Raw genomic sequence first — 22,954 nt, forward strand, 5'->3', positions numbered from 1 at the left:
AATTGGTCTAAGTGATTAATTACAGGGTGAGGGAGCCAGGTAATATAGATACTAGAATAGCTTTCAATTACCTCATTTAAATTTGATCATTTAACAGTTAGAGGGGATGGGGGGAAAGAGAGATGATGAGGGAATATAAAAGAGTGGAAAAGAGAAAGTGATGAAAATCTTAATATAGGCCAACTGATAAGAGTTAATACAGTAATAACAAATATTCCAGTAAATCAGAAACAGCTTTACAAAAAGAAAAATGTGCCAGAAGTGTGATTAGAAAATTTTAAGAGTGACTATAAATTCCTATCATATGTAGAATACATGAATATGACACTAACCAGCCTCAAATAACACATTTTCTCTATATCGATATAGTATTTAGATGCAGATTTGATTTATTGTGAGGCCCTGTGTGATGTTGTGCTGTACTGCAGCCTCATATTGAGACCCAGTGAAGGAACAAAAATCCATGGTTTAAGACACCTAGTGCTGGTCAGTGCTGTCCCAATACTTTCATCATTTTGCAGATTGTGTTCATATGGACTGCTTTCACAAAGTCTCTGCTTCCTCTGACTCATCACTAAGTGAAGACTTGAAGGGTTTAGCTCCAAAACATTATAAATCTTTAAAGAAGTTACCTGAAATTCATTAACAGATGTCTCAAAATGATTATTTCATTCTAGAAAACTGCTGCTCTTCTGTGTCTGGAGTCAAAATGTTTTAATATTGAATGTCTTATTTTGGAAGTAAACTCTTCACGTGTACATCGCAGCTGTCTTCACAGAACTTGCTACAGTGGCCGCTTGTTTTTGGTGGCTGTACTTAAAGAGACAATCCCTTATTCCTCCACTTGTTTCTCCCCAGCTGTAAACAGTTCATCTACTCGACGACACCCAAGACTGAATCCCGACCGTCCACAATAAAATATACACGACACACACACAGCATGAAAACTCTGGTTATAGTTTAACCATGCGCCAACACCGTGGACTGCTGTAAATCTTAGTGCACATTAAAGCACAGAAAACACACAAGCGTTGTCGTAGGAAAGTAGCAAGTGAGTAAAACCTGCCAACTTCAGCTTTCCACAGCTTTCTCGAGGATAAATTGGTAACAGTGCAGTCTTCTTATCTTACTGAAGTGTACATCAAATAAGTCCTAAACATCTGTAAAATTTGGCGACCCGAACTCCTATTCTTTACCACACAAAGTCACGTAGAAAATCCACAATTACTTCAAGTCATAACTTTTCCCTCTTACATTAATCTAACCACTACTCCTGCTCCACAGTCTTGTCTTGTGTTACTCCACAGTATCCATCAATATCTTATGAAGTCCTTTTGGTTTTCTATCAGACCTCAGACTCCAGACTGGACACCCGTCGCCATGGACGAAGTACACAGGGGCTCCCTGTGGGCTGGCCCCCTGCTCCCTGACCCACCTGGACCTCTGATCCAGTCTGAGATCCCTGATAGACCCCATAGGCCCCATACACACTGTCCTGGTACAGCAGAGCCCGCTGGCTTCCGCATCTCCCGCCACCACACGCCAGCAGCTGGCACACTGGATTGGGGCTCGGGTGGCTGCTGGAGGCCTGGCTGTGGTGCTGCAGGTCTAGGGGGCCATGGTAGAGGGGTAGTCCAGGGTATGAGTTCAGGTAGTGGGCGTACTGTCTGCTGAGCAAACTGGTGGCTCTACGCACCATCCCCCGCCCTAACCCAGTCCCATGTCGCACTGCTTCTCCATACGTGGGGAGGTGGGTGGAGTGGGAGTAGCGCAGCCTCTGGCCCTTACGCCCATTGGGCCTCCTCTGGTCCTCCCTTATGTGGAGGTAGGTCTGGTTCCGTGGGAGGCACAGGTTGTTTCGAAGGTGGGCAGGGTTGTAGGCCTTTGCAGGTGTGGTCGCTGTAAGTATGCATGGGAACAGGTCTGGCAGGGTGGAAGGTGATTGGCTGGACAGGGATGACTGGGATTCGTCGAGCTGGCGCATCTGCTCATTGCCCCAAGTCGCTTTGAGGAAAGAGGGGCGGCGGTGCCTACGTCTCCCTCTCAGCACAAGGTCCTCCGGGGGCCAGGAGCTGTAGTTCTCTACCCGAGGACACATCGCCTCCTCTGAGTAGATGCTGTCAACGCTGGGGGTGGAGATGTGGTTGTCCTGGAGGTGGTTGGCTTTGAGCTCACTCAAACAGATGGGACTTTTGTCACTTTTTTCCTGGTCCCTGTGTTTTCTCCTCTCTATGTCCCCGTCCTCACACTGGAAACTCTTGGACCTCCGTTTCCGTCGGGAGAAGCCTGCTTGGACGTGCTGGTTTTGAGGCGAGGAGACCGGGTGAGAGGCGTAGATGTCAGGCAGTTGGAGATCGGTGTAAGGGATGAAGGGCGAGTGAGGATGGGTGTCTACGTAGAGCCTCCCGGTGGTCTGGTAGTGGTGCGGGTGCTGATGAGGGAGTGGCTCACCCACGGCCAGGTGGGGGCTGCTGAGGCTGGACACAGGAAGTGGCTGGTCATACAGACATGAGGAAGAGTGAGTCGGAAGCGTGTAGCGTAGTGGTGTTGGCCTGGTCACACCCCTCTGCTGTTTCAGAGAGGTAACGGCAGTCAGAGGCGGTGTTAGGGAGCGCTGGGGTAGGGAGCAGTGATTCTCCGTTATGTAAGCAAATCCTCCCGGTACGGCCTCCGTGGCGACTTGAGGAATACGAACTGGCAAGCTGCCGCCATGTCGACTCAACTGCTCTATGGTCTTGGTGGCGTGGTCCAGAGAAGTCTCAACATTGGCGGTGGAGACCAGGTCCTTGGCAGTACGAAGCATCTTCAGCATGTTTGCTTGAGCGTAGTTGGAGGTCAGGTCAGGTTTGGCCAAACCAGAAGAACGCCCAGGCTCCTCCACTCCATTGAAACAACTGTAAATACCCTGAGAGATGAAAGAGAACGACAGAGAATAAGATGAAGAAAGAATGAAGAGAGAATGAGAAGTGGTGGTAAAAGATTCAGGGGGAAAGAGAAGTAGTGTATAAATCACCTAATCATTTGTAATTAAATCAATAGTTGGCCACAAACTGTTTAACCTTGAATCAACCTAGTGGTCCTAAGGGGACAATTTCACAGACGAGATTTCAAACAAATTGTGCATCTCAAAGTGACGATCCACCTCCTAACTAATAAAATCCCCACTGGCAGTAAAATAAAAAACTTATTTCATTAATATCTCATTTTGTCACTGAGGCAAGACTTAGTCACAAATTCATTATGCATTCTCCCGGGACTCAAAGAAAAACAGTTTAAGCTGAGAGGATTGCCCCAATAAACGCACACGGACACACACGCCTAAAGTCCCCTGCAGAACAAACCGTCTCGAACTGCATGGACAAACACAGAGCCAAATCCCATGACTGCTCTCCGCTTACAGTTGGCAGAGAGATCCTGAAAGAGCCAAATTTAATTTGGCCCTTGGGGCCGCCCCGTACGGATTAATGATCAGATAGTCATTTAGCCGTTAATCTGATAAAACCTGGATCCAGGCACAATGGTGTAATTACACGGCGGAGGAGCACAGAGGCTGGAGTCCATAGACATTTCCCTGGCTGTAACTTCAGCCAGAGCTTTTTGCCTCAATAACTACATTCCCCAACAATGGCATCGACAAACTGGGTGCTGATTTAGGCTAATTGCAAATGAACATTAAGCAATCAAAGTTGACTGCTGAGTAAACACCAGAATTAGTGTTGATTTTCTTTCCTTTTATCTCTCCTCCCTCCCCTCCCCTCTCATTCTTAATAAGAATGCAGTGCCATTTTAGCTAATATTTTAACAAGGCCCTCCAATGATACCATGTAATTACATGCAAATACACATCCATTTGCTCTCATTTATCATCACATAAAAGCCACTTCATGTAAAACAGCATATTACACTGAAAAAGCAAGCAAGCAACCACTTAGAATCAAAATAATCCAGCAGCCAATCTTTCAATCACTCAACCCAGCTGTTACTCAACTAATCCAATTACAGCCAGCCAATCAGTCACTTAACTAAATAATCAATGTAAAAATTAGTGAAGCAATTTGTCAACCCCACTTCCATAAACCGTGCAATCAGCACTCAAACCGACGGAGGATCCATAAACAACGAGCAACCAGGCTTTCCAAAATAAAAACTGACTAATGTGCAAATCTTACCCTACTGATTCCCAACATGAAGTCAAGTTTGTGAGACTTGTGGAGGGAGTGTCGTAGTTTCCAGTAAAGCAGGTGTTCCCAGGCAAAGACCAGCAGGCTGAGGCCCATCGCCACTAGCAGCATGTAGAAGACGCCCGCCATGTTGTCAATGTCCAGCTTGCTGCTCATCACTTCGTTCTTCTCGTTCTGGCAGATGCCCGACAACCACACCGTCTCCAGTCGCTGCGTGTCTCCTGGAGGGACGGAGGTTTATGGGAGGAGAGGGGGGGGGGCGGAAAGAGAGAGGGTGAGATGACTTGACAGAGTGAAGAAGAGAAGATTTGATAGCCTACAAAAACCAGAAGATAACCATTTATGCATAACCATCTCTGTTATTATAATTATACTTGAAATTAAACATTGATTATTAGGTTAAAGTGCTGACTATGAACTCATATAAAGTTGTGATATTTGGTTCCAACGTCTTGGAAATAGTGGCTGAAGCTTGTGACCTACAGACACCAGCAGACACTTGGTATCTTTGTGGGTGATGCTCTGCCAGGCGTGTACTACAGCCATCTTAACTTATTGGTTCCTCCTCCTGGCCTTGGGGTCCTACACTGTAAATACCCTCAAACTAAAGCTGAAAGTCAGCACTTAAACCTCTTCAATCCCACTGGTCAAATGTTCCCAAAGTTTCCAAACATATCCAAAATGTCGGGGCTGATGTTTGGGGAAATGTGCATAAAGTGATGCCCAAAACATTTCCATGTGCTCAAATGGTGCAGCATTAAAACATGGGAGTCTTTGCTGTATATATATTTACAAACACACATACACAAAGATATATATATATATAACCTTCAGCAGTGTAAATGCATTTCAGCATGCCAACAAAGCACCTTTTGAATGAGAAGAATTTACAGTGCTTAAATATATCTCCATTTAGCTATCATTACCACTTAAACTACTCCTCCAGGCCTCTGAACAGGTGGCCACCTCCTGAGCTGCCTTCTCCCCAGTGGCCTCCAGGGAGCATGGCCCACTTTTATCACTCAGTTACCGTATGTTGACCACAAACACACTATTTATTACATCATCATGGAAAGCCCAGAGTGTGTGTGTATGTGTGGAGTGCTCTTAAGCGCAGAGGAGGGAGGATATTAACTCCACACCGGCGGCCGTCATGGTGAGTGTGTTTGTGTGTGTATATAGGTAGGAAGGATGTGTGTGTGTGTGTGTGTGTGTGTGTGTGAGTGTGTGAGTGTGTAATGGAGATAATCATATCCCTGACACTCCCTGCTGTTCCGCAGGATATTAACTCTTCCCTGTAAGCCCACTTCCCTGCTGATGCAGCACACACTGAACTGAACTGGCGCCAGTTCCATGGTTCATCATACAGCGTGGCACACTGATTCAGAAATACACACTAACAGATAATAACAGAGGAAAGTGTAAAGAGTGTCTGTGTGTGCAGGCATGAGTTGTGTGTTATATCATGTTTGGGTTTGAGTGAGGTTTGAGTGCCCACCGTCTCCGAGGAACTGCAGCAGCGCCAGGTCAATAAGTCGTTTCCAGCGGGAGTCCTTCTGCAGAGCAATACCGTATCCAGTGGTGGCAAACACTTTCCCGCTGCCGATGGTCACCAGCTTGCAGCCCTCGTCCTTCCCAGCCATGTAGTTCAAAACAGCAGCGTCGTAGATGAAGGCGTCCAGCTTCCTGCATGCAAACAGATCATCTTCGTCTGAGAGAATGTTTGGCTCTAATTTAAGTTTAATAAGATCTTAAATACACACTCCTTATATTATATTTATATCTCTATGTATCTCCATGTAGTAGTGGTGTTTTTACATGTTTTAGCCCTTTAATTACAAATGGTGTATCCTTCACATTGCTGCTGACCATTTTCAAAAGCATAGGTTTTCGAGACTTTTCCAACCCTGCAGACTATTGCTTTTAGTTCATTTGAGACGCAATGACAATGTTTACAAGATGATGTTCAGCAAATAATCTTCACCATCTTAGTTTGGAATGTTAGCATGCTAACATTTACTATTTAGCACTAAACACAAAGAGCAGCTGAGGGTGATGGGAGAGTTTAGTTTTGCAGGTATTTGGGCATAAAATTATTATTATTATATAACTATTGGACAAAGTACAATTCAGTTTGTTTTGGGCTCTGGGGATCATGAATGTCTGTATCAACATTTGTGCCAATCCATCTTGTAGATGGAGAGATATTTCAATGAATAAGTGAAAATGAAAATATTGACCTGCTGGTGGCATTAGATTAAAAGTCAGGGGATCAAAGTCCATATTCCTCTGGTGTTGTACATTTAAAGGTGACAAGATGTTCACAGTAGATGAACTATTCCAGACAAGTTTTAGTCTCTGCAAGTTTATTTTCACTCCACACTGGCACAAGAAAACCAACCAAAAAATATAAACTATACACAACTTGTAGTTAATGGGCTCAAAATGTGCAAAATCACTTCAAGTGTTTTTGTTCTTTGTGAAGATCGGATGTTTGACAGCACTTTTCTACACAAATTAAGTTGCACTAGACATTTTTATTCATCTAAAAATATACCCATCACATCGGCCTAATTCACAAATAGGTGCTGCAACACAAAGAGCTTCAAATCTCTGATGTATAACCCAAACTATGATCATTATTACTGTCTCCACTGGCAGGAGGATCTGTTAAATATAACCCCTTATCTAATTATGTAATAAAATTAAAATGTCAGTAAAACTGTACCCGGTTTTGAGGCTTTCTAGAGCTTCTTCCACCCCCTTCTGGTTGTATTTCATCATGTGTGTGTGCATGTCAGGGTAGTTGCTGCGGATGTTCCTCTCTGTGCTCCCGTTTGGGACCGTCCCGAAGCGAAAAGGAGGGTAATGCTCATGTGGTTTCTGGAACTGTAGGGAGACAGAGGATGAGAGGAAAGGGAAAGGGGGGGAAGAAGATATGAGAGATGAGGAGAGGGAGACAAGAGAATCGAGGGAAGTAAGAGAAGAAGAGTTTTGGTAACGAGAAGGGGGGAGAGAGAGAAGGGAGTAAGGAGAAGATGGAAGGAGAGGAGATACACTGAAGGGAGCGAGAGCACAATAGGGGAGAATGGAGAAAAAGAAGAAGAAGAGGAGCCGATAGAAAGAAGAAGAAGGAAAGAAAAGAAAGGGATAGGAAGAGGAGACAGAGAAGGGGGGGGGGGGGGGGGGTGAAGATATGAGTGGGAGGGAAAAGAGGAGAAGTGGAGAGATGGGTAAGTCAGAAAGGAGGAGGAATGAGAGGAGAGTAAGAAAAAGCAGGGCAAGGAGAAAGAACAAAGAACGAGGAAAAGAAAGGAAAAAGGAGGGAAGAGAAAGTGAAAGGAAAGGGGAAAAAATAAGAGAGAGGAGACAAAAACAAGTTGACAGGAAAGGAAAGAGGAGAGAGGAAAGGAGAAAAGAGGAGAGGAAAAAGTGAAAGGAAAGGAGAGGAGAGGAGGTGAAAAGATAAGAAAGGAGAAAAGAGGAGATGAGAGGAAATGAAAGGAGAGAGGAAAGGAGAAAGTACAAGGAAAAGATGAAGAAGCAGAAGAGTAGAAATAATTGTGAAAAGAGGAGAAAAAGGGGACCAGGATGAAGAAATGGGGTGAAAGTAGTAAAGAGGACGAGGGACTACTCAGTTAAATGAAATCCATTTTAGAGTCATTCCATTTTTTCTCCGAGAATGACTTAATCAGCAGCCAAACTCAACACTGTGTGAACGGACAGGATACCATCCCGCTCATCTCAATTTGATTAAATCTGAAATCAGTCAACACACATCTGTTTGAATCATTTCACCGCCCACAGATGATCCTAATCCGGTTCAGTCTGTCCCCGATCGAAGTTCACATTTCACGAGCTGACGTATTAATGCAGGATGAAGCAGAAATACGTCTGTTAGAGCTCAATTAGACTGTAAACAGGAAAGAGCTATTCATCTTGGTTACGGCATTGACCTTTTGAGCCGAGTGCAAATGAATGGGCCAATCAAAATGTGAGCGCGTGAGTGGCTGTGTGTGTGTGTGTGTATGTGTGTTAATACAATCACGCTTCAGCTGCAACTGCAATGGATTCAGTTGAGATGCCACACATCTTTTTTCTTTTTTTTCTTATAATCAGCTGTTCGAACAAAAGCCCCCGTCACCGAAAGAAGATTAGAAATGAAAGGATTCTCGTTCTCGTTTTTTCAAGTCTATCTTAATGCTCACATGCCCATATGTACATTGAAAGCAATATTCGTCGCTGTAATTGCTCATTCTGTACATACTGGAAGAAAGGCAATTTCTATGTAAGTGATGGGGAGCAAAATCCACAGTCAATTGGTACACTTCCAATTAGTTAATGCCAATTAATTGCTAGCGTTTATTTATAGGGGGACAGAGCACAATAATCAATATTGACATTTAACAACATTGATGTAAATGTGCACCTGTAGTCCACAGGCACAACTAAATGCAGAGTAAGCAAGAGAGTCAGAAGTTAGTTGAACATGCAAAAATGTGGAATTTGTCCACGTTGTTTGCAATTAAACATTAAGTTTTAAGAATTAAGTTTTGATTAATGAACATCTACTTGGGTTTAAATGCAGCTTCTCTTTCAAGGAAGAAAATAAAGCATTACCAAAATAACATGTTTCCGCCGAGGCCGCTCATTAATTGGTGGTGCATTATGTTGCTGCCAGCGTTGCCGTGATTTCTCTATTTTGGGTGTGTTTGGTCGACCGCATTTTGAATCAGGTCTAACTATCCTCAGGTCGTCCACTGTTTTGTTAGACAGGGTAGGGAAATTGGAGAGTATTGGGAGATGGACCAACACATTGTTGATTTTCGATAAGAAGAATGTAGGATAGCACTTGGCTTATCCTTTAAACCTGCGAGACGTGAACCCAGCCAGCCTACGGCCTAAACCCGCCTAATCCTCGGCCGTGTAGGATCTTGGAATTAAGGGGCAGCTGAGGTTGCGTTGTGCAGGGTAATTTATATTGGTCCCTTATGCTGTGGGACATAACACATCTGCATACAGTTAATATAGTCAGTTAATTCAACCATAGATCATTGAGGTGGCTCTGCTGATCCCTGCCGGGGAGTTGTTTTCGCTATCTGTGAAGAATGAAATGCTTTCTTGTAAAGCTCCTCTGAGGCCCTGTTTCCAGGTTGAGTGAGTGTGTGTGTGTGTGTGTGTGTGTGTGTGTGTGTGTGTGTGTGTGTGTGTGTGTGCGAGCGGTGGAGAAAGTATGTGGGTGCTGTTTTCTTCTGCGGCTTGACTGTTTTTAATCGTTTGACATTTCTTGATCTTGTTTTAACAGTGTGAGCGAGACGAGAGATGGAGACGGCACAGGGGGAATATTGATGGACAGACCGAAATACTGACAGGACAAGTCGAGACTCAGACACCATCTGTATTGACAGAAGGCAGTAATTGATTAGTCATTCATGCCACTGGGTTCCCCGCTGATAGGAAAAGGACAGGGACGTTCACAACAAAGTCCTTTTACTTGACTTCATCTTGAAGGCTTTCTGCGAGTCTTTTGTCTCTCTTCAGGTCATGGTTTATTAGTCGATGCAGAGTGATGGACAGAGAAAAGAGGAGATGATGTGGCATGAGCTGGATTTAAACACAAAGACAAAGAAGTGGTTTGCTCCATATCTCATGGCTCCACAATAACAGCCTGCTCTCTGTTTGTCTGTATGAGTGGATTTTCAATAACTGTCCAGCCTCATAATGACTCTGAGGTTATTATTCCAAGTGAAACTTGTTCATTCAGTCTCTTACCTTCTTGTCAGATAGCCCAGACACTGTGTCGATATACTGTTCCTGGATCATGAAGGCAGCCAGGTTGGCAGTGTAAGAGGCCAGGAAGATGACAGCAAAGAAGGCCCAGACCAGGACCATGATCTTACTGGTTGTTCCTTTAGGATTTTCAATGGGGACCGAGTTGTTGAAGACAATGCCCCACAACAGCCACACTGACTTCCCGATGGTGAACGTCGGACCGCCAGGAGCTGAGGGAACAGAGGGAGGAGAGAGTCAGGGTACAAGGTCCTGTATTCAATATGGAGAGCCCAGAGTGAGAGAAAAAGGGGCTACAAATTTCTGTGAAGGATTGGTTTACCTGAATTCCAAGAATCATGTCAGATAAAGATCACTAAGATTTAAGCCTCCACCCAAAAAAAAGGAGGTGAATTGGATTTTGTTTGTGGCGCTCAAAGCATTGAAAAATAAATTAACAGTCAACGGCAACAATACTTCTAAGAAACAATACCTCTGTTACTCTGCATAATAATAACAATAATTGTTTGAAACTGTAAAGCCTGTCTTTTTATCTGACGCCACAATCGGCAGGACAACAGAAAGACGTTGTCAGTGCCTTTCAAAACAGTTACACATTGTTAAAATAAACGGCTGTGGTTGAGGTTTGGTTGGATTTAGGCACAACATCAACTCGGTTAGGGTTAGGGAACGATCACCGTCATGGTGAAAAGAAGCCAATGTTGACTGTCAATAGGAAACGGCTACTAGTGGTCTTCTTCAATCGAATGTAAACATATGTCATTATTAGATTAGTTGCTGCTTGGGTGGACAGTCTTGTCTTAATTTGGACTATTTCTACGATAGAAAGTAGTAAACGGTACAAAGAAATCTAAAAACAAAACTATCTTCATGGCTAGATACTTCTAGAGGTGAGAGAGAAAATATTTTTTGTACTTTGGGTTAAACAACACTTTAAGTCTACAGTCAACAACTGTAGATGGATTGACTGTCAGTTTGATGACATCTTAAGTCACACCTTCTCTCATCAAGTGAAATATGTCTACTGTCCATCTTGTAAGAAGCCATCTCGTGCCCTTCTGCAAACTCACAAACAACAGAACAATTTCACAGCCTCGGCCCGTTTCCATCACTCTCTGCCACCGTTGCTCATGTGCAGCAACGGAGGGTGCCACCGCCATCAATCACACTTCGATTAGTGCAGCGACGAATGCTAATTAAAACAGGAAAATGACCTTTCGGACCTGGAGACGAGGCACGCTCTGTCAGCGCTGCATTCTGGGATTGATTAGCCCTCTCCCCCAAAATCCTGGTGAGGGACTCTTAACGTAGCAAAACATGCAGACGGGGCTGGATTTAGCGGCATGCACACAGGCTTACTGTGAACTGCTTTCTAAGATGCAAATTAAGTACATTTCACGGATCTTTTTTTTTTAATTCACAGCTTCGGGCTATCTTTTAGTGACGTAAATACAAATAATTACATTCATTCTCGTCATGTTACACTTAAATATGTGAGAATAACAGAATATGATATAAATGTGAAGCTGTGAGATAAATATGGACATTACTGGAGTTTTTAGTGATGATGCTGTGGTCTATCATCCACTGTACTCAGGAGGAAAGAAAATCTACCGGTAAAAGTGAAACAAAGACGAGTAAAACTCACATTTGGCGCTGACCAGACTGCGGTTGTAGCCGATTGGACTGAAGTACTCAAACACAAAAACCGTCACCGCCACCACGGTCAGGCACATCACAAACATCATGACCCACACTGCTGGGCTGTAGGGCTCTGGAGGAGGAGAAGGAACAAACATAAGGGATTAAAGTTAGTCTCTTTTGTACTTCCTGCCTCTAAACCCCAGCCTGTGATGGGGGTCACCATATGTGGTAGGAGGATAGCTGATGAGAAAAATGAGAAGAGAGAAATACACTGTTCAGGATTTTGTGCTGAATTTTGTTGTTTAGGGTTTGGAAAAGGGATTTAGGTGTGTGTGCGGTACGTAAGGGGATTTAGTTGTAGGCTACAGTTATCGGCAGGATAAAAGCTTAATGGGAAGTTTCCTGAAGCGTCTGCAGAGACAGAACTTGTTTAAGTAGGCCATCCTGGGAGGAAGTGTTGAGAAAGAAGGTGGCAGAAAACATGGCTGACACGCACTGTACATCAAACTCCAGGATAATGGATGTTATGACCGGGTTTGAACGAGCACAATCAAATCCAAAATGGATGTAGAAGAAGCAGCTGTCTTTTTTCCTTACCAAGAAAGGCAGATGGGGAAACTGTCCCGTTGCTGCGGGCGACCATGACGCTGATGCCTGTCTCTACAAACGGCACGGAGAAGTCGATGATTTCCGAACGCTCCTCATTGATAGTGAGAGAGCCAATGGCCATGTCAGCTCGCCTATACACAACCTGAGAGGAGAACGAAAGAGACAGGAAATAAAGTAAAGCACCATAGAGGCACAGTGAGGCATTGAGACTCAGCAGTGTAAAAACATGCTTTCCTGCATTTATTCTGCTTTTGTACCACACTATTTTAGTTACTGTATAATTCTGTAAAATAGACCTGAATGGGTACATTTTATCACAACGAAACCTGCTTCCCAGTGTCCCAGAGGACAGGCTGCCAAGCCCCTCTTTGCTCAAAAGAGAGCAAATTCTGAATTTCATGAGCAATCCCTTTTTGAACATGGAAGCCACAATGCAGCAAACACTTTGTGTTCTACAGCAAGGCATAACTCTAATAATGGCTGTCTGCAGAGATATGAAAAGATATTTGTCTCATCATCGGAGCATCCAGAGAGGGAGAATGCTGCATCTCAGGAGTGCTCATATCCAAGCTTGCTTTTCTGAAAAGCAGGAATTCTGCAGAGAGAAATCTGTTTTGTTTTTTTTATAAATGTAGCACACACACACACACACACACACACACACACACACACACACACACACACAGATACAGACCCAGTGCAAAGCACCTGAAGGCACAGAAACACAAGCAAGAAGGCTCTCCTGAGGAACACCTGTTCAGGGCGTTTTACTTTCAGATGCAGCTGTGTTTGATGTGGCTTGGTGTGTGGGAGAAAAGTGTGTATTAGCTCCATATGTATATGCATGGCCTCACACCACTGACCTAGATAAAACCCATCAAAGAAACTCTCCCGCCCGTGCAACACTAGTGTCGCTTAAGACACTGTGCATCATTACTACCATCCACCAACTGTACTGGAGTGCAGAGGTGGGGCGCCACTACGTACATCTACTCAAGTACTGTCCCGTACAGCTTTGACCTCTACATCTGTGTATTTTACAACTGAAACATGAAATGGCTAATAAAACATGGATGTTCTTTGATAATAACCAAAATTTCAACTTTTCAGGAACTCAAACAGACAAAACAGCCTTGTTTGAGCTTTATGACACAGTGCATTTTAGCCAGTTTAGCCAGCCAGAGTTTTAGAACTTGTTCTCTTGTTGGAAGAGGAGCATGTAATCCTTCGACGGGTCTGAATGCATAAAAAAAACCCAAACTGGTTGTCACACTTCACCCTGCTCCCTCTTGATGGGACTCGTGATTTGAAGCTAATTTAAAGATTTGAAAGCCGGTCTCCATGGTGAAATTTAACTGATACTGAAGGATCTGGTGGCAGCTGTTATTTAAGTTTCATATTGGACTTATATCAACACTTTTTTCACTATTTTGTGCTTTTTTTTAAGGTAATTTTGATATTAAAGCTGCACTAATCAATATGTATATGTTAACAACAGTTCAAATGACAAAGTGTAATGTGAAAGGGGGCGCTTGCAGAGAAGAACTCTGTACTTCCTTCTTTTAGCATCTTTCATTGTTTTGGTTTTACAACCCGCAGCTTTGCTGTTTTGGTTCACTCTCATCATCCTCATTTCCAGCTGGAGCAGGCAGCTGGTTTCAAGCTGTCATAAACCCACTGTACATCTGCCCAGCACTGAACAGCATACATTTAGCTGCTAAAGAGACAGATATTTCCCTCAGGACTTGGTGAGACCAAAAACAGAGCTGAAAGAGACTGAATACTAGGCTTATAATCGTCAGGTGGCCAGAAACACGACTCCAAATGAATGATAGTGTTACTCTGTGTCTCCTGGAAGTGTAAATAAGGAACCGCTAAAGACATACTTTTTTTTAGTTACTCTTGACCTCAATAGGATTATTTTATACAGAATAGTTAATGTTCCTGTATGCAGTGTTCCTAAATTTAAGGGTCAACATTCACGGCTGTTTTTGGTGATAGCATATCTGCAATTAGGGCATGCCATAGCCCAAAGCTACATTTATTTTAGTTAAATCTGTGGATGAACATTTTAAAACACCTTGCACTAATAACTGTCTGTAGACGGCCACTAGGCGACTCAACACAACTACACCAGCTGTTGCATTCAGGGATTTATCCTTCTTTAAATAACTCTGCCCTAAGTCTCACCTCCCCAATCATGCCGTTCCAAGTCCCACGGACCAGCTTGCCGTGTTTTCCGTTGGTGACCAGGTAGAGGTCATAGGAGAACTTGATGGTGCGGGACAGCTTCTTCAGGATGTCTATGCAGAAGCCCTTACAGCACAGTTTGGTGTAGGACTCTGAGTGGCCGATAATACTGGAAGAGGGATGAGAAAAAAACAGCACACATACAGTAAATACAGTTTTGTTTTCAACATCTTGTGATCAAAAAGCCTCTCTGGCAGCTGGGGATGTTGTTATATTTAGCTTTGTCGACTAAAGCTGTTTGTTTCGTTTCAGAGAGTGAGTGCTAAATAGTCACAGAGACCATTGTCTGCGGCAGCGAAGTGAAGGGCAGGCGATGGCTGGTTCATTAGCTAAAATCAATGTGTGTTAACAGGGTGTCTTTCAAAGAGATGGACGAGATGCCAAAAAATTGCACACACACACACACACACACACACACACAGAGGCAATGTGACAGAGCTCACAGTAGATGGTTGAGTGACTGTGATGGTCTCTAATCAAAGGCCATTAAGGTGTGTAACATGTGCGAGACACTCACTTCCTCTCTGTGGCCTTGCTACTTAATGGGGTGTAAAGGAAGAGAGGAGAAGGACAGGAAATGGCGAAAAGATAATAGAATAAAAAATAATGGAGAGCCAGTAACAGTAACAGAGGACAATGAAAGTTGAAAGCAAACAGATTGAAAATGAAGTCGACAAACTTCCTGAAATCCTGCCTAAAATTTACAAGGGCTGAATCATGCTGTGTGTGTGTGTGTGTGTGTGTGTGCATACGTATTACTCATGTTGTGGGGACATACATCTTTTTACCCATTGTGAGGACTCACCTTCCTTTTAAGGTTAGGGTAAGGTTATGGGTAGGTTGGGGTTAGGTTGGGCCAGGTAAGGAGGTCTCCAGGGCACTGACACAGGTCTTTTGTCATTTAAAAATTCACAACCTAGGGTTAGGCAAGGGTTAGGGTTACGGTCCCCAGGATATGAATGTAAGTCCTCCGAAGTGATGTGTGTGTTTGTGTGTGTGACTGAGATAACCTCAGCACGTCAATAAGTCAGCATGAGAGTCGAAGAGTGATAAAAAAAAGAGCATGTGAGTGAATAAATGAGCAAGACATTGAATGAAAAAAGTCAAGCGAGTAATTAACATTCAAGTAGATTATTTTCAACAGCTTAAGTGAGTTCATTTTAGACAAATTGTAAGTGTTTTTGAAAGCCTTGCTTCTTTCACAGGAGTCAATAGCTCTGATAAACGCAGTGTTAATTAATTGCTGCAGGAGCTGGCCACCTGTCGTCATTATACACACTCCACTAACAATGCACACACGCACACACACACACACACACACAAACACACTTAAATTGGGCCGTCTCTCTCCGTCACACACACACAAGCGCATGCACACATATAGTACAGTATCCTCTGAGGATTAGCAGCAGTTGTGTTGTGCAGTGTGTTCTTCCAAAAAATGCCCAGAAACTAGTGCAGCGTGGAGGGAAGCACCATGAGGGAGTTAGGCCAGCGAGAGAAAGGGGGGAGGATTCTCAGGTAAACAGGAGACAGGAAACACATGGCGAACAACCAGACAAGGCCTGACAAGGGTGCAGTTCGGAAGGAAAGGAGGGCAAGAGCAAAGGAGGACAGATGGAGGAGGAGGAGGAAGAGGAGGAGGGGGATGTTTGATGAAATTACCACCACTGTGATCATGTAAGAATGATGAAGAAAGCGCTGGGAAGTTAATGTCCTACAGTCGTTAGGATACGTTTGCAGTCAACAAACTATTACATACTTGTTTTGTCCGACCAATGATCCAAAGCCAAAACACTACAGTACATGGCCAAAAGTATGTGGACACCCAAACATTACACCCATATGTGATTGTTGAACATGTCACTCCAAAACCATGGACATTAATATGCTGCTAGAGGGCCAAACTGAAACCAGAACCTCCGTTTACTGTTCCAGAAGTAAGAAAACCTAATTCAAAATCCCATTGACATTTTGATATTAATTAATAACTAAAAATCCAGCCATGGAACACGCCTTTCTCAACAGTATGCCGTGTGGCTCGCTTCATATGTTTAGATAAGGTTTTTTGAAAAACAATCTAGTATTGTTTATTTGCTGCCATTAACACCATTCCCCATAAGCCCTAGACCTTTGTGGGTTAAGGTTAGGGGTCCATGAGTGAATCCAGGGGCTGCCGTTTTCAGTTTTTTGACAGCAGAGATTAGAACAGATTTTTCTTTTAAAAATGACTTTAGAAGAAAGCTTTGGTGAATTTTACAGATATGGACAAAACCAAGTAACAATGTAAGTACCTGCGCTTGTAAACCTGGGAGCTGTAGTTTTTTCTGCGCTCACAAAATAACCGTTGTTTAGCTTTATAAAAACCACTAAGGTTTCGATTTCTAATAACAAGTGCTGTAGCGAGATGCCGGTTTAAGCAAACCCCAGGAACACGCTTAATTTTTTTTCAGAAAGGCAGAAGACAGAAATGCTGAATGAGAGACTGACATGGAGTAACAGAAGCTAGTGGATCAGAGGCTAGCCCGGACATGACGTCATGACTTTGGCTCTCTATTATAGCCTCCACTCTTCACTCTCCCATTCAGCCACAACAGCGTTAGAGCGGTCTGCCACTGATCTCAAGCGATAAGGCCTGGCTCGCTGTCGGTGTTCCAGTTCAATCCAAAAGTGTTGGATGGGGTTGAGGTCAGGGCTCTGTGGAGGCCTGTCATGTTCTTCAACAACCATTTCTTTATGGACCACACTTTGTGAATGGGGACACTGTCATGTTGAATTCATGCCACAAAATTGAAAGCAAACGATTGTCCAAAAATGTATTCTATGCCGTAGCATGATGATCTACCTTAATTAGACCAAAGGGACCAAACCATTAAAAATAGCCCAAGACCAAAAGCACCTTAACCATAGTTGCCATGTGCAGGTGAACTATTTTAAAAACATCAGCATAGAACATTAAAAATCACCACCCGGGGTTTTGTAGAAATCGTCCTATATTAGTGTCCATTCTGGCAACAGATTTGGGACAAAACATGTGTCCACATACGTTTGGCCATGTAGTGTCTTCAATTTACAATCATATCAAACCCAGAAAAGCTCCACATCCTCATATTTGAGACACTGGAACCAGCAAATGTTCAGCATTTTTTTCTGGATAAATTACTTAAATAATTAATTGATTATCAAAATTCTTGGCATACTATATCACATAGCATAACCCTTTTCAAAGTTGGATTTTAGTGCAGAATTTCTGCTCTTAATCAGGGCAGAGAGGTAGGCTCAGCTTTCTGGCAAAAGAAGCCATCATCTGTCCAAAGAAAGGATTTTTAATGAGCAAGACAAAAAGTTTTAATCACGCTAAACATCTGCTACGCAGGGAAGCTGCTCAGACCACACAGCCAGATTAACTGATTTATATAGCAGCAGTCTACTCTCCCTCTCCCCTCTCTCTTTCCGTCTCCTTGTTTGTTGGTCACCGTCCAAATGGGACATGCCAGCCAGAGAGAAATGGTGAAAGAGACACAGAAAGAGGGTATGATGGGATAACACTGTCCCATGCTATGATAGATGTCCCCATGTTGGACAGATAAATCTTCTTTACTGGCAATCAATGTGCCATCGCGCCCAACAACAGCCGCTACATATCTCTCTCTATAATTAATGTGCCAGCCATGGTCAGCTGCAATCTGCATAACTGATACATACCCACAGACAAACACACACACAGATACATGTGGAGTCACTGAAGTGAACATGAACATGGCATGCCATTGTTTGTTTTCTGTTGTTCGGGTGATTAAAAGGCAATCAATCTAATAATTAAACACAAGTTATGGTGGTACATGTGAGGCTTGATGGGTAAAAGTTACCATACAGTACATAATATCACATCCTGCATCAACAATTAAAAGTAGTTTGACATTTTGGAAAACATTCATTTTCTTGCCGAGAGTTAGATGAGAGGACTGATACCACTCTCATGTCTGTACGCTAATATGAAGCTACAGCTAGCAGCAGGTTAGCTTAGCTTAGCATAATGGCTGGAAACAGCTAGCCTGACATGACAGTGGTATCAATCTTCTCTTCTCTTCTCAATCTTCTTTTGGGTTTAAAATATGAAAAATGAAGACACTTAACTATAATAAAAAAAAACACCTCTGTTCAGCTGCTGATGACATTTTTCCATCAGAAAATGTAATTAAAGGAACTTAAGATATATGCATGAAGGTTGCATGTGATTGAGCCACTGGATTTATTAGTTGTGTATTTTGTTTGACAATGTGAGGCAGCGGCCAAATGTTGTCCTCTGCAAGTTATATTTTTCCTTTTAAACATAATACAAAGGGAGGCCCCTTATATGCTTGATTGAAGCAGAGATTGATGTAGTTTGAAAAAAAGTGAAGTGATTTTACCCCTGATATATAAGAATAATATATCAAATATTTGTAAATATTTGTGTCGGCAAAAAAGCAAACACACTAACAGGTCAGGAGGTTCATACTGTGGCAGATGGGGCTGGCTGTATAGCTGATAGTTTCTACTCTTCGGTAAGATCCCTGCTGCAGGTAAACAACATAGCAGCATGAATACATAGTATTACCCAACATAATCAATAACAGGCAGAGAGAAAATCATCCAGTGAGAATCAAATTAGAAATAACAAACCTCCAGAGTGTAGAGAGAGAGGAACTGTACGTGAAGTCTGAGGTGAACAAGTCTTATACCAACAACAACAAGAAAACACCAGCATACAGAGAAAATGGGCTAACAATTGCTCTGCATGCTGGCGTTTGTTTGGTGCTTGTTTTCTTCTTTCGCGAAAGGCCTTTAAATAAATTAAACCAAATCAGTGCAGTGAGATGTGGTGAGTGTGGCAGGTTAGATGTCAGCCGATACGTCACAACATGTCGTCTGACTTATACTTATACTGAGAAAACTAGTTTATCAACAGGTGCAGAACTGGCAGCAAAGTTGTGTCTGTTCTCATGTGATTCCTGCGTCTCTCGGTATGCTGAACAATATGTGTCTCTGCTCACAATCACAAATGATCAATAGATCCTTGGAAGGAGCACTTCTCTTCTGTTTTTCTCTTCTGTGTGTTCACATATCAGAAAATACCACCATACCAGGAGTTGAATATTTTGTTTCTGCGCTGTTACAGTGCATCCGGAAAGTATTCACGGCGCTTCACTTTTTCCACATTTTGTTATGTTACACCCTTATTCCAAAATGGATTAAATTAATTTTTTTCCTCAAAATTCTACACACAACACCCCATAATGACAATGTGAAAAAAGTTTTTTTGAAATTTTTGCAAATTTATTAAAAATAAAAAACTAAGAAATCACATGTACATAAGTATTCACAGCCTTTGCCATGAAGCTCAAAATTGAGCTCAGGTGCATCCTGTTTCCACTGATCATCCTTGAGATGTTTCTGCAGCTTAATTGGAGTCCACCTGTGGTAAATTCAGTTGATTGGACATGATTTGGAAAGGCACACACCTGTCTATATAAGGTCCCACAGTTGACAGTGCATGTCAGAGCACAAACCAAGCATGAAGTCAAAGGAATTGTCTGTAGACCTCCGAGACAGGATTGTCTCGAGGCACAAATCTGGGGAAGGTTACAGAAAAATTTCTGCTGCTTTGAAGGTCCCAATGAGCACCAGTTCCTCTGTGGAGAGAGGAGAACCTTCCAGAAGAACAACCATCTCTGCAGCAATCCACCAATCAGGCCTGTATGGTAGAGTGGCCAGACGGAAGCCACTCCTTAGTAAAAGGCACATAGCAGCCCGCCTGGAGTTTGCCAAAAGGCACCTGAAGGACTCTCAGACCATGAGAAACAAAATTCTCTAGTCTGATGAGACAAAGATTGAACTCTTTGGTGTGAATGCCAGGCGTCACGTTTGGAGGAAACCAGGCACCGCTCATCACCAGGCCAATACCATCCCTACAGTGAAGCATGGTGGTGGCAGCATCATGCTGTGGGGATGTTTTTCAGCGGCAGGAACTGGGAGACTAGTCAGGATAGAGGGAAAGATGAATGCAGCAAAGTACAGAGACATCCTGGATGAAAACCTGCTCCAGAGCGCTCTTGACCTCAGACTGGGGCGACGGTTTATCTTTCAGCAGGACAACGACCCTAAGCACACAGCCAAGATATCAAAGGAGTGGCTTCAGGACAACTCTGTGAATGTCCTTGAGTGGCCCAGCCAGAGCCCAGACTTGAATCCGATTGAACATCTCTGGAGAGATCTGAAAATGGCTGTGCACCGACGCTTCCCATCCAACCTGATGGAGCTTGAGAGGTGCTGCAAAGAGGAATGGGTGAAACTGCCCAAAGATAGGTGTGCCAAGCTTGTGGCATCATATTCAAAAAGACTTGAGGCTGTAATTGCTGCCAAAGGTGCATCAACAAAGTATTGAGCAAAGGCTGTGAATACTTATGTACATGTGATTTCTCAGGTTTTTTATTTTTAATAAATTTGCAAAAATCTCAAACTTTTTTCACGTTGTCATTATGGGGTGTTGTGTGTAGAATTTTGAGGAAAAAAATGAATTTAATCCATTTTGGTATAAGGCTGCAACATAACAAAATGTGGAAAAAGTGAAGCGCTGTGAATACTTTCCGGATGCACTGTACCTTTCAAGCTGCTAGTTTCTCAGTCAAAGGGAGACATTATCTACAGAAAATGCAGCACAAAAGCTCTTAGAAACCTAATCTGGTCTCAGTAAATGTTAAAACATGGATACACATCCTAAAGACGACCATAAAAAGCTTTGTAATCAAGAATTAGCATTTCATTTAATGATGAAGAGCCTAGAAAACCACTTGAAATAAGTAAGTAGTTATTATTCATTAACACTATCTTGGCAGATCCAGGAAGATAAAGACACTAATATGTCTGTGATCAAAGACATGTGTCCCACTTCTGACTCATTATTCCAGCATTAAGGATGAAGAGAAGGCTTCATGCACCACACTTTGCCTCAAATATCACTTGATATCGATTTTCAAATGATTTTTCCCTAATCCCAACCTGATGAAGTTGTCACATAACAAAACAGATTTGTTTTCCCCAACAGTGATTTGTCATGGGGAGGGAGTGCGTCGTCCAGTGGAGCATCAGCTTAGAGAACGCTTCTCTGTGTCGTTCTAGTGGGCATGAACAAATGACGTATTCTGTCATTTAATTTGGAGGGCTTGTTGAAAAATAAAGCCTGTTCCTGGGGTTTACTTTCCATATTCTAAGACAAAATGGCATCCACTCTCAAAGATGAAAACCTTCGTGATTTTAACAATTACTGAAAATTTACCAGTTGGGCGTCATCATAACTAGGTTTTTTGTTTGTCTATATCCATGAAATTCACTACAGCTCTCTTCTAATGTAATTTTTCCAATTTTTTAGACATTTCTGAACTAATTGCAGCCCCTTGACTCACCCATGAACTCGCCTCTTTAATCGATCGTGACGTTTAACCTGTGATAATCTAGGGATTAAGAAGAATTATGTTTGTTAAGGGCTGATATTAGATCTTTTTTTTTTTTAAATATCATACTTACCTAGACATACGCGGTGAACCACACAATATACTGTTGAGTAAGATTATGTTCCAAGGTTTGATTTTCAGGCGTTTGTGTTGCTGGAAATGTCAATGGGATTTTGAATGAGGGTTTTCGTATTTCTCTAACAGAATCTGGACATTCTGGTTTTGCTTTGTCTCTCAATACATTTAAATCACATTGTTTTCACGAAATCATTCAGGCACCAACAAAGCCCTCAAGCACACTTGTTCACCACTGTTTACAGGAACCACTGAAACAAGGAGACAATTCACATCCAACGTGAAAGACCGGAGATCTCCATAACAAGCTTCCGAAAAAGCCAGCAAGTGGACGTTAAGGTAAGATTTTTTTTTTGTCAAATCTGAAACAGCACAGAGGAGAAAACAAAAACTGTGATTTCAGGTCAGCCTAAAAAAGACCGTCATAGATTTTAGAGAATCACGTTTCCCAATAGCTGTTATTTTAGCTGCGATATCATGTGTTTTGTCAGAGCGCTCCTGAGGTCAAACGTCCCTGTGTGGAAACCATAAGGCTGAGCTGACAAAGTGGTTGACACTGGTTTTACAACAGGCTGCAATTACATTTATGACAGACTGACGCTTCTATTGTCTGTGGTCGTTTGAACATAATGAAGACATCGTGTATTCCTGACGAGCAGTTGTAGGTAGTCAGAGGTAATAGCTGTTTAATGGCTGTTTTCTGCCGTGCTGCGATCTATGTTTGACACCGGAGGTGTGTTTTGAAAGTGCTCAGACACTCAGCACACACAATTACGCTGTGTTTAATGAAGTGAGGAGGTTTGCAGTGTCTACTCAGAACTAAACTGGGGCAGAGACACAGAGAGGGAGGGTGCAGATATCTGTGTGTCGGACTAGGTATCAGAAAGGTTTATATACTCGTGTGGATATGAA

At 42.8% G+C, this 22,954-nt stretch overlaps 1 protein-coding gene across 1 annotated transcript in view; it reads right to left on the reverse strand.

Annotated features, from left to right (window-relative positions):
* Positions 1-1,345: 1,345 nt before the first annotated feature.
* LOC139303041 (glutamate receptor ionotropic, NMDA 2C-like) overlaps positions 1,346-22,954 on the reverse strand; it is a 40,147-nt gene continuing 18,538 nt past the window's right edge. The window contains exons 8-15 of the mRNA XM_070926736.1: positions 14,415-14,583; positions 12,213-12,366; positions 11,620-11,745; positions 9,954-10,183; positions 6,910-7,070; positions 5,680-5,867; positions 4,170-4,402; positions 1,346-2,905 (exon numbers count right to left, since the gene is read on the reverse strand). Coding sequence (XP_070782837.1) covers positions 1,346-2,905; positions 4,170-4,402; positions 5,680-5,867; positions 6,910-7,070; positions 9,954-10,183; positions 11,620-11,745; positions 12,213-12,366; positions 14,415-14,583 — 2,821 coding nt within the window. The remainder of the gene's footprint in view (positions 2,906-4,169; positions 4,403-5,679; positions 5,868-6,909; positions 7,071-9,953; positions 10,184-11,619; positions 11,746-12,212; positions 12,367-14,414; positions 14,584-22,954) is intronic.

Source organism: Enoplosus armatus, chromosome 20 (genome assembly GCF_043641665.1).
Source record: "Enoplosus armatus isolate fEnoArm2 chromosome 20, fEnoArm2.hap1, whole genome shotgun sequence".
NCBI classification, from domain to species: Eukaryota; Metazoa; Chordata; class Actinopteri; order Centrarchiformes; family Enoplosidae; genus Enoplosus; species Enoplosus armatus.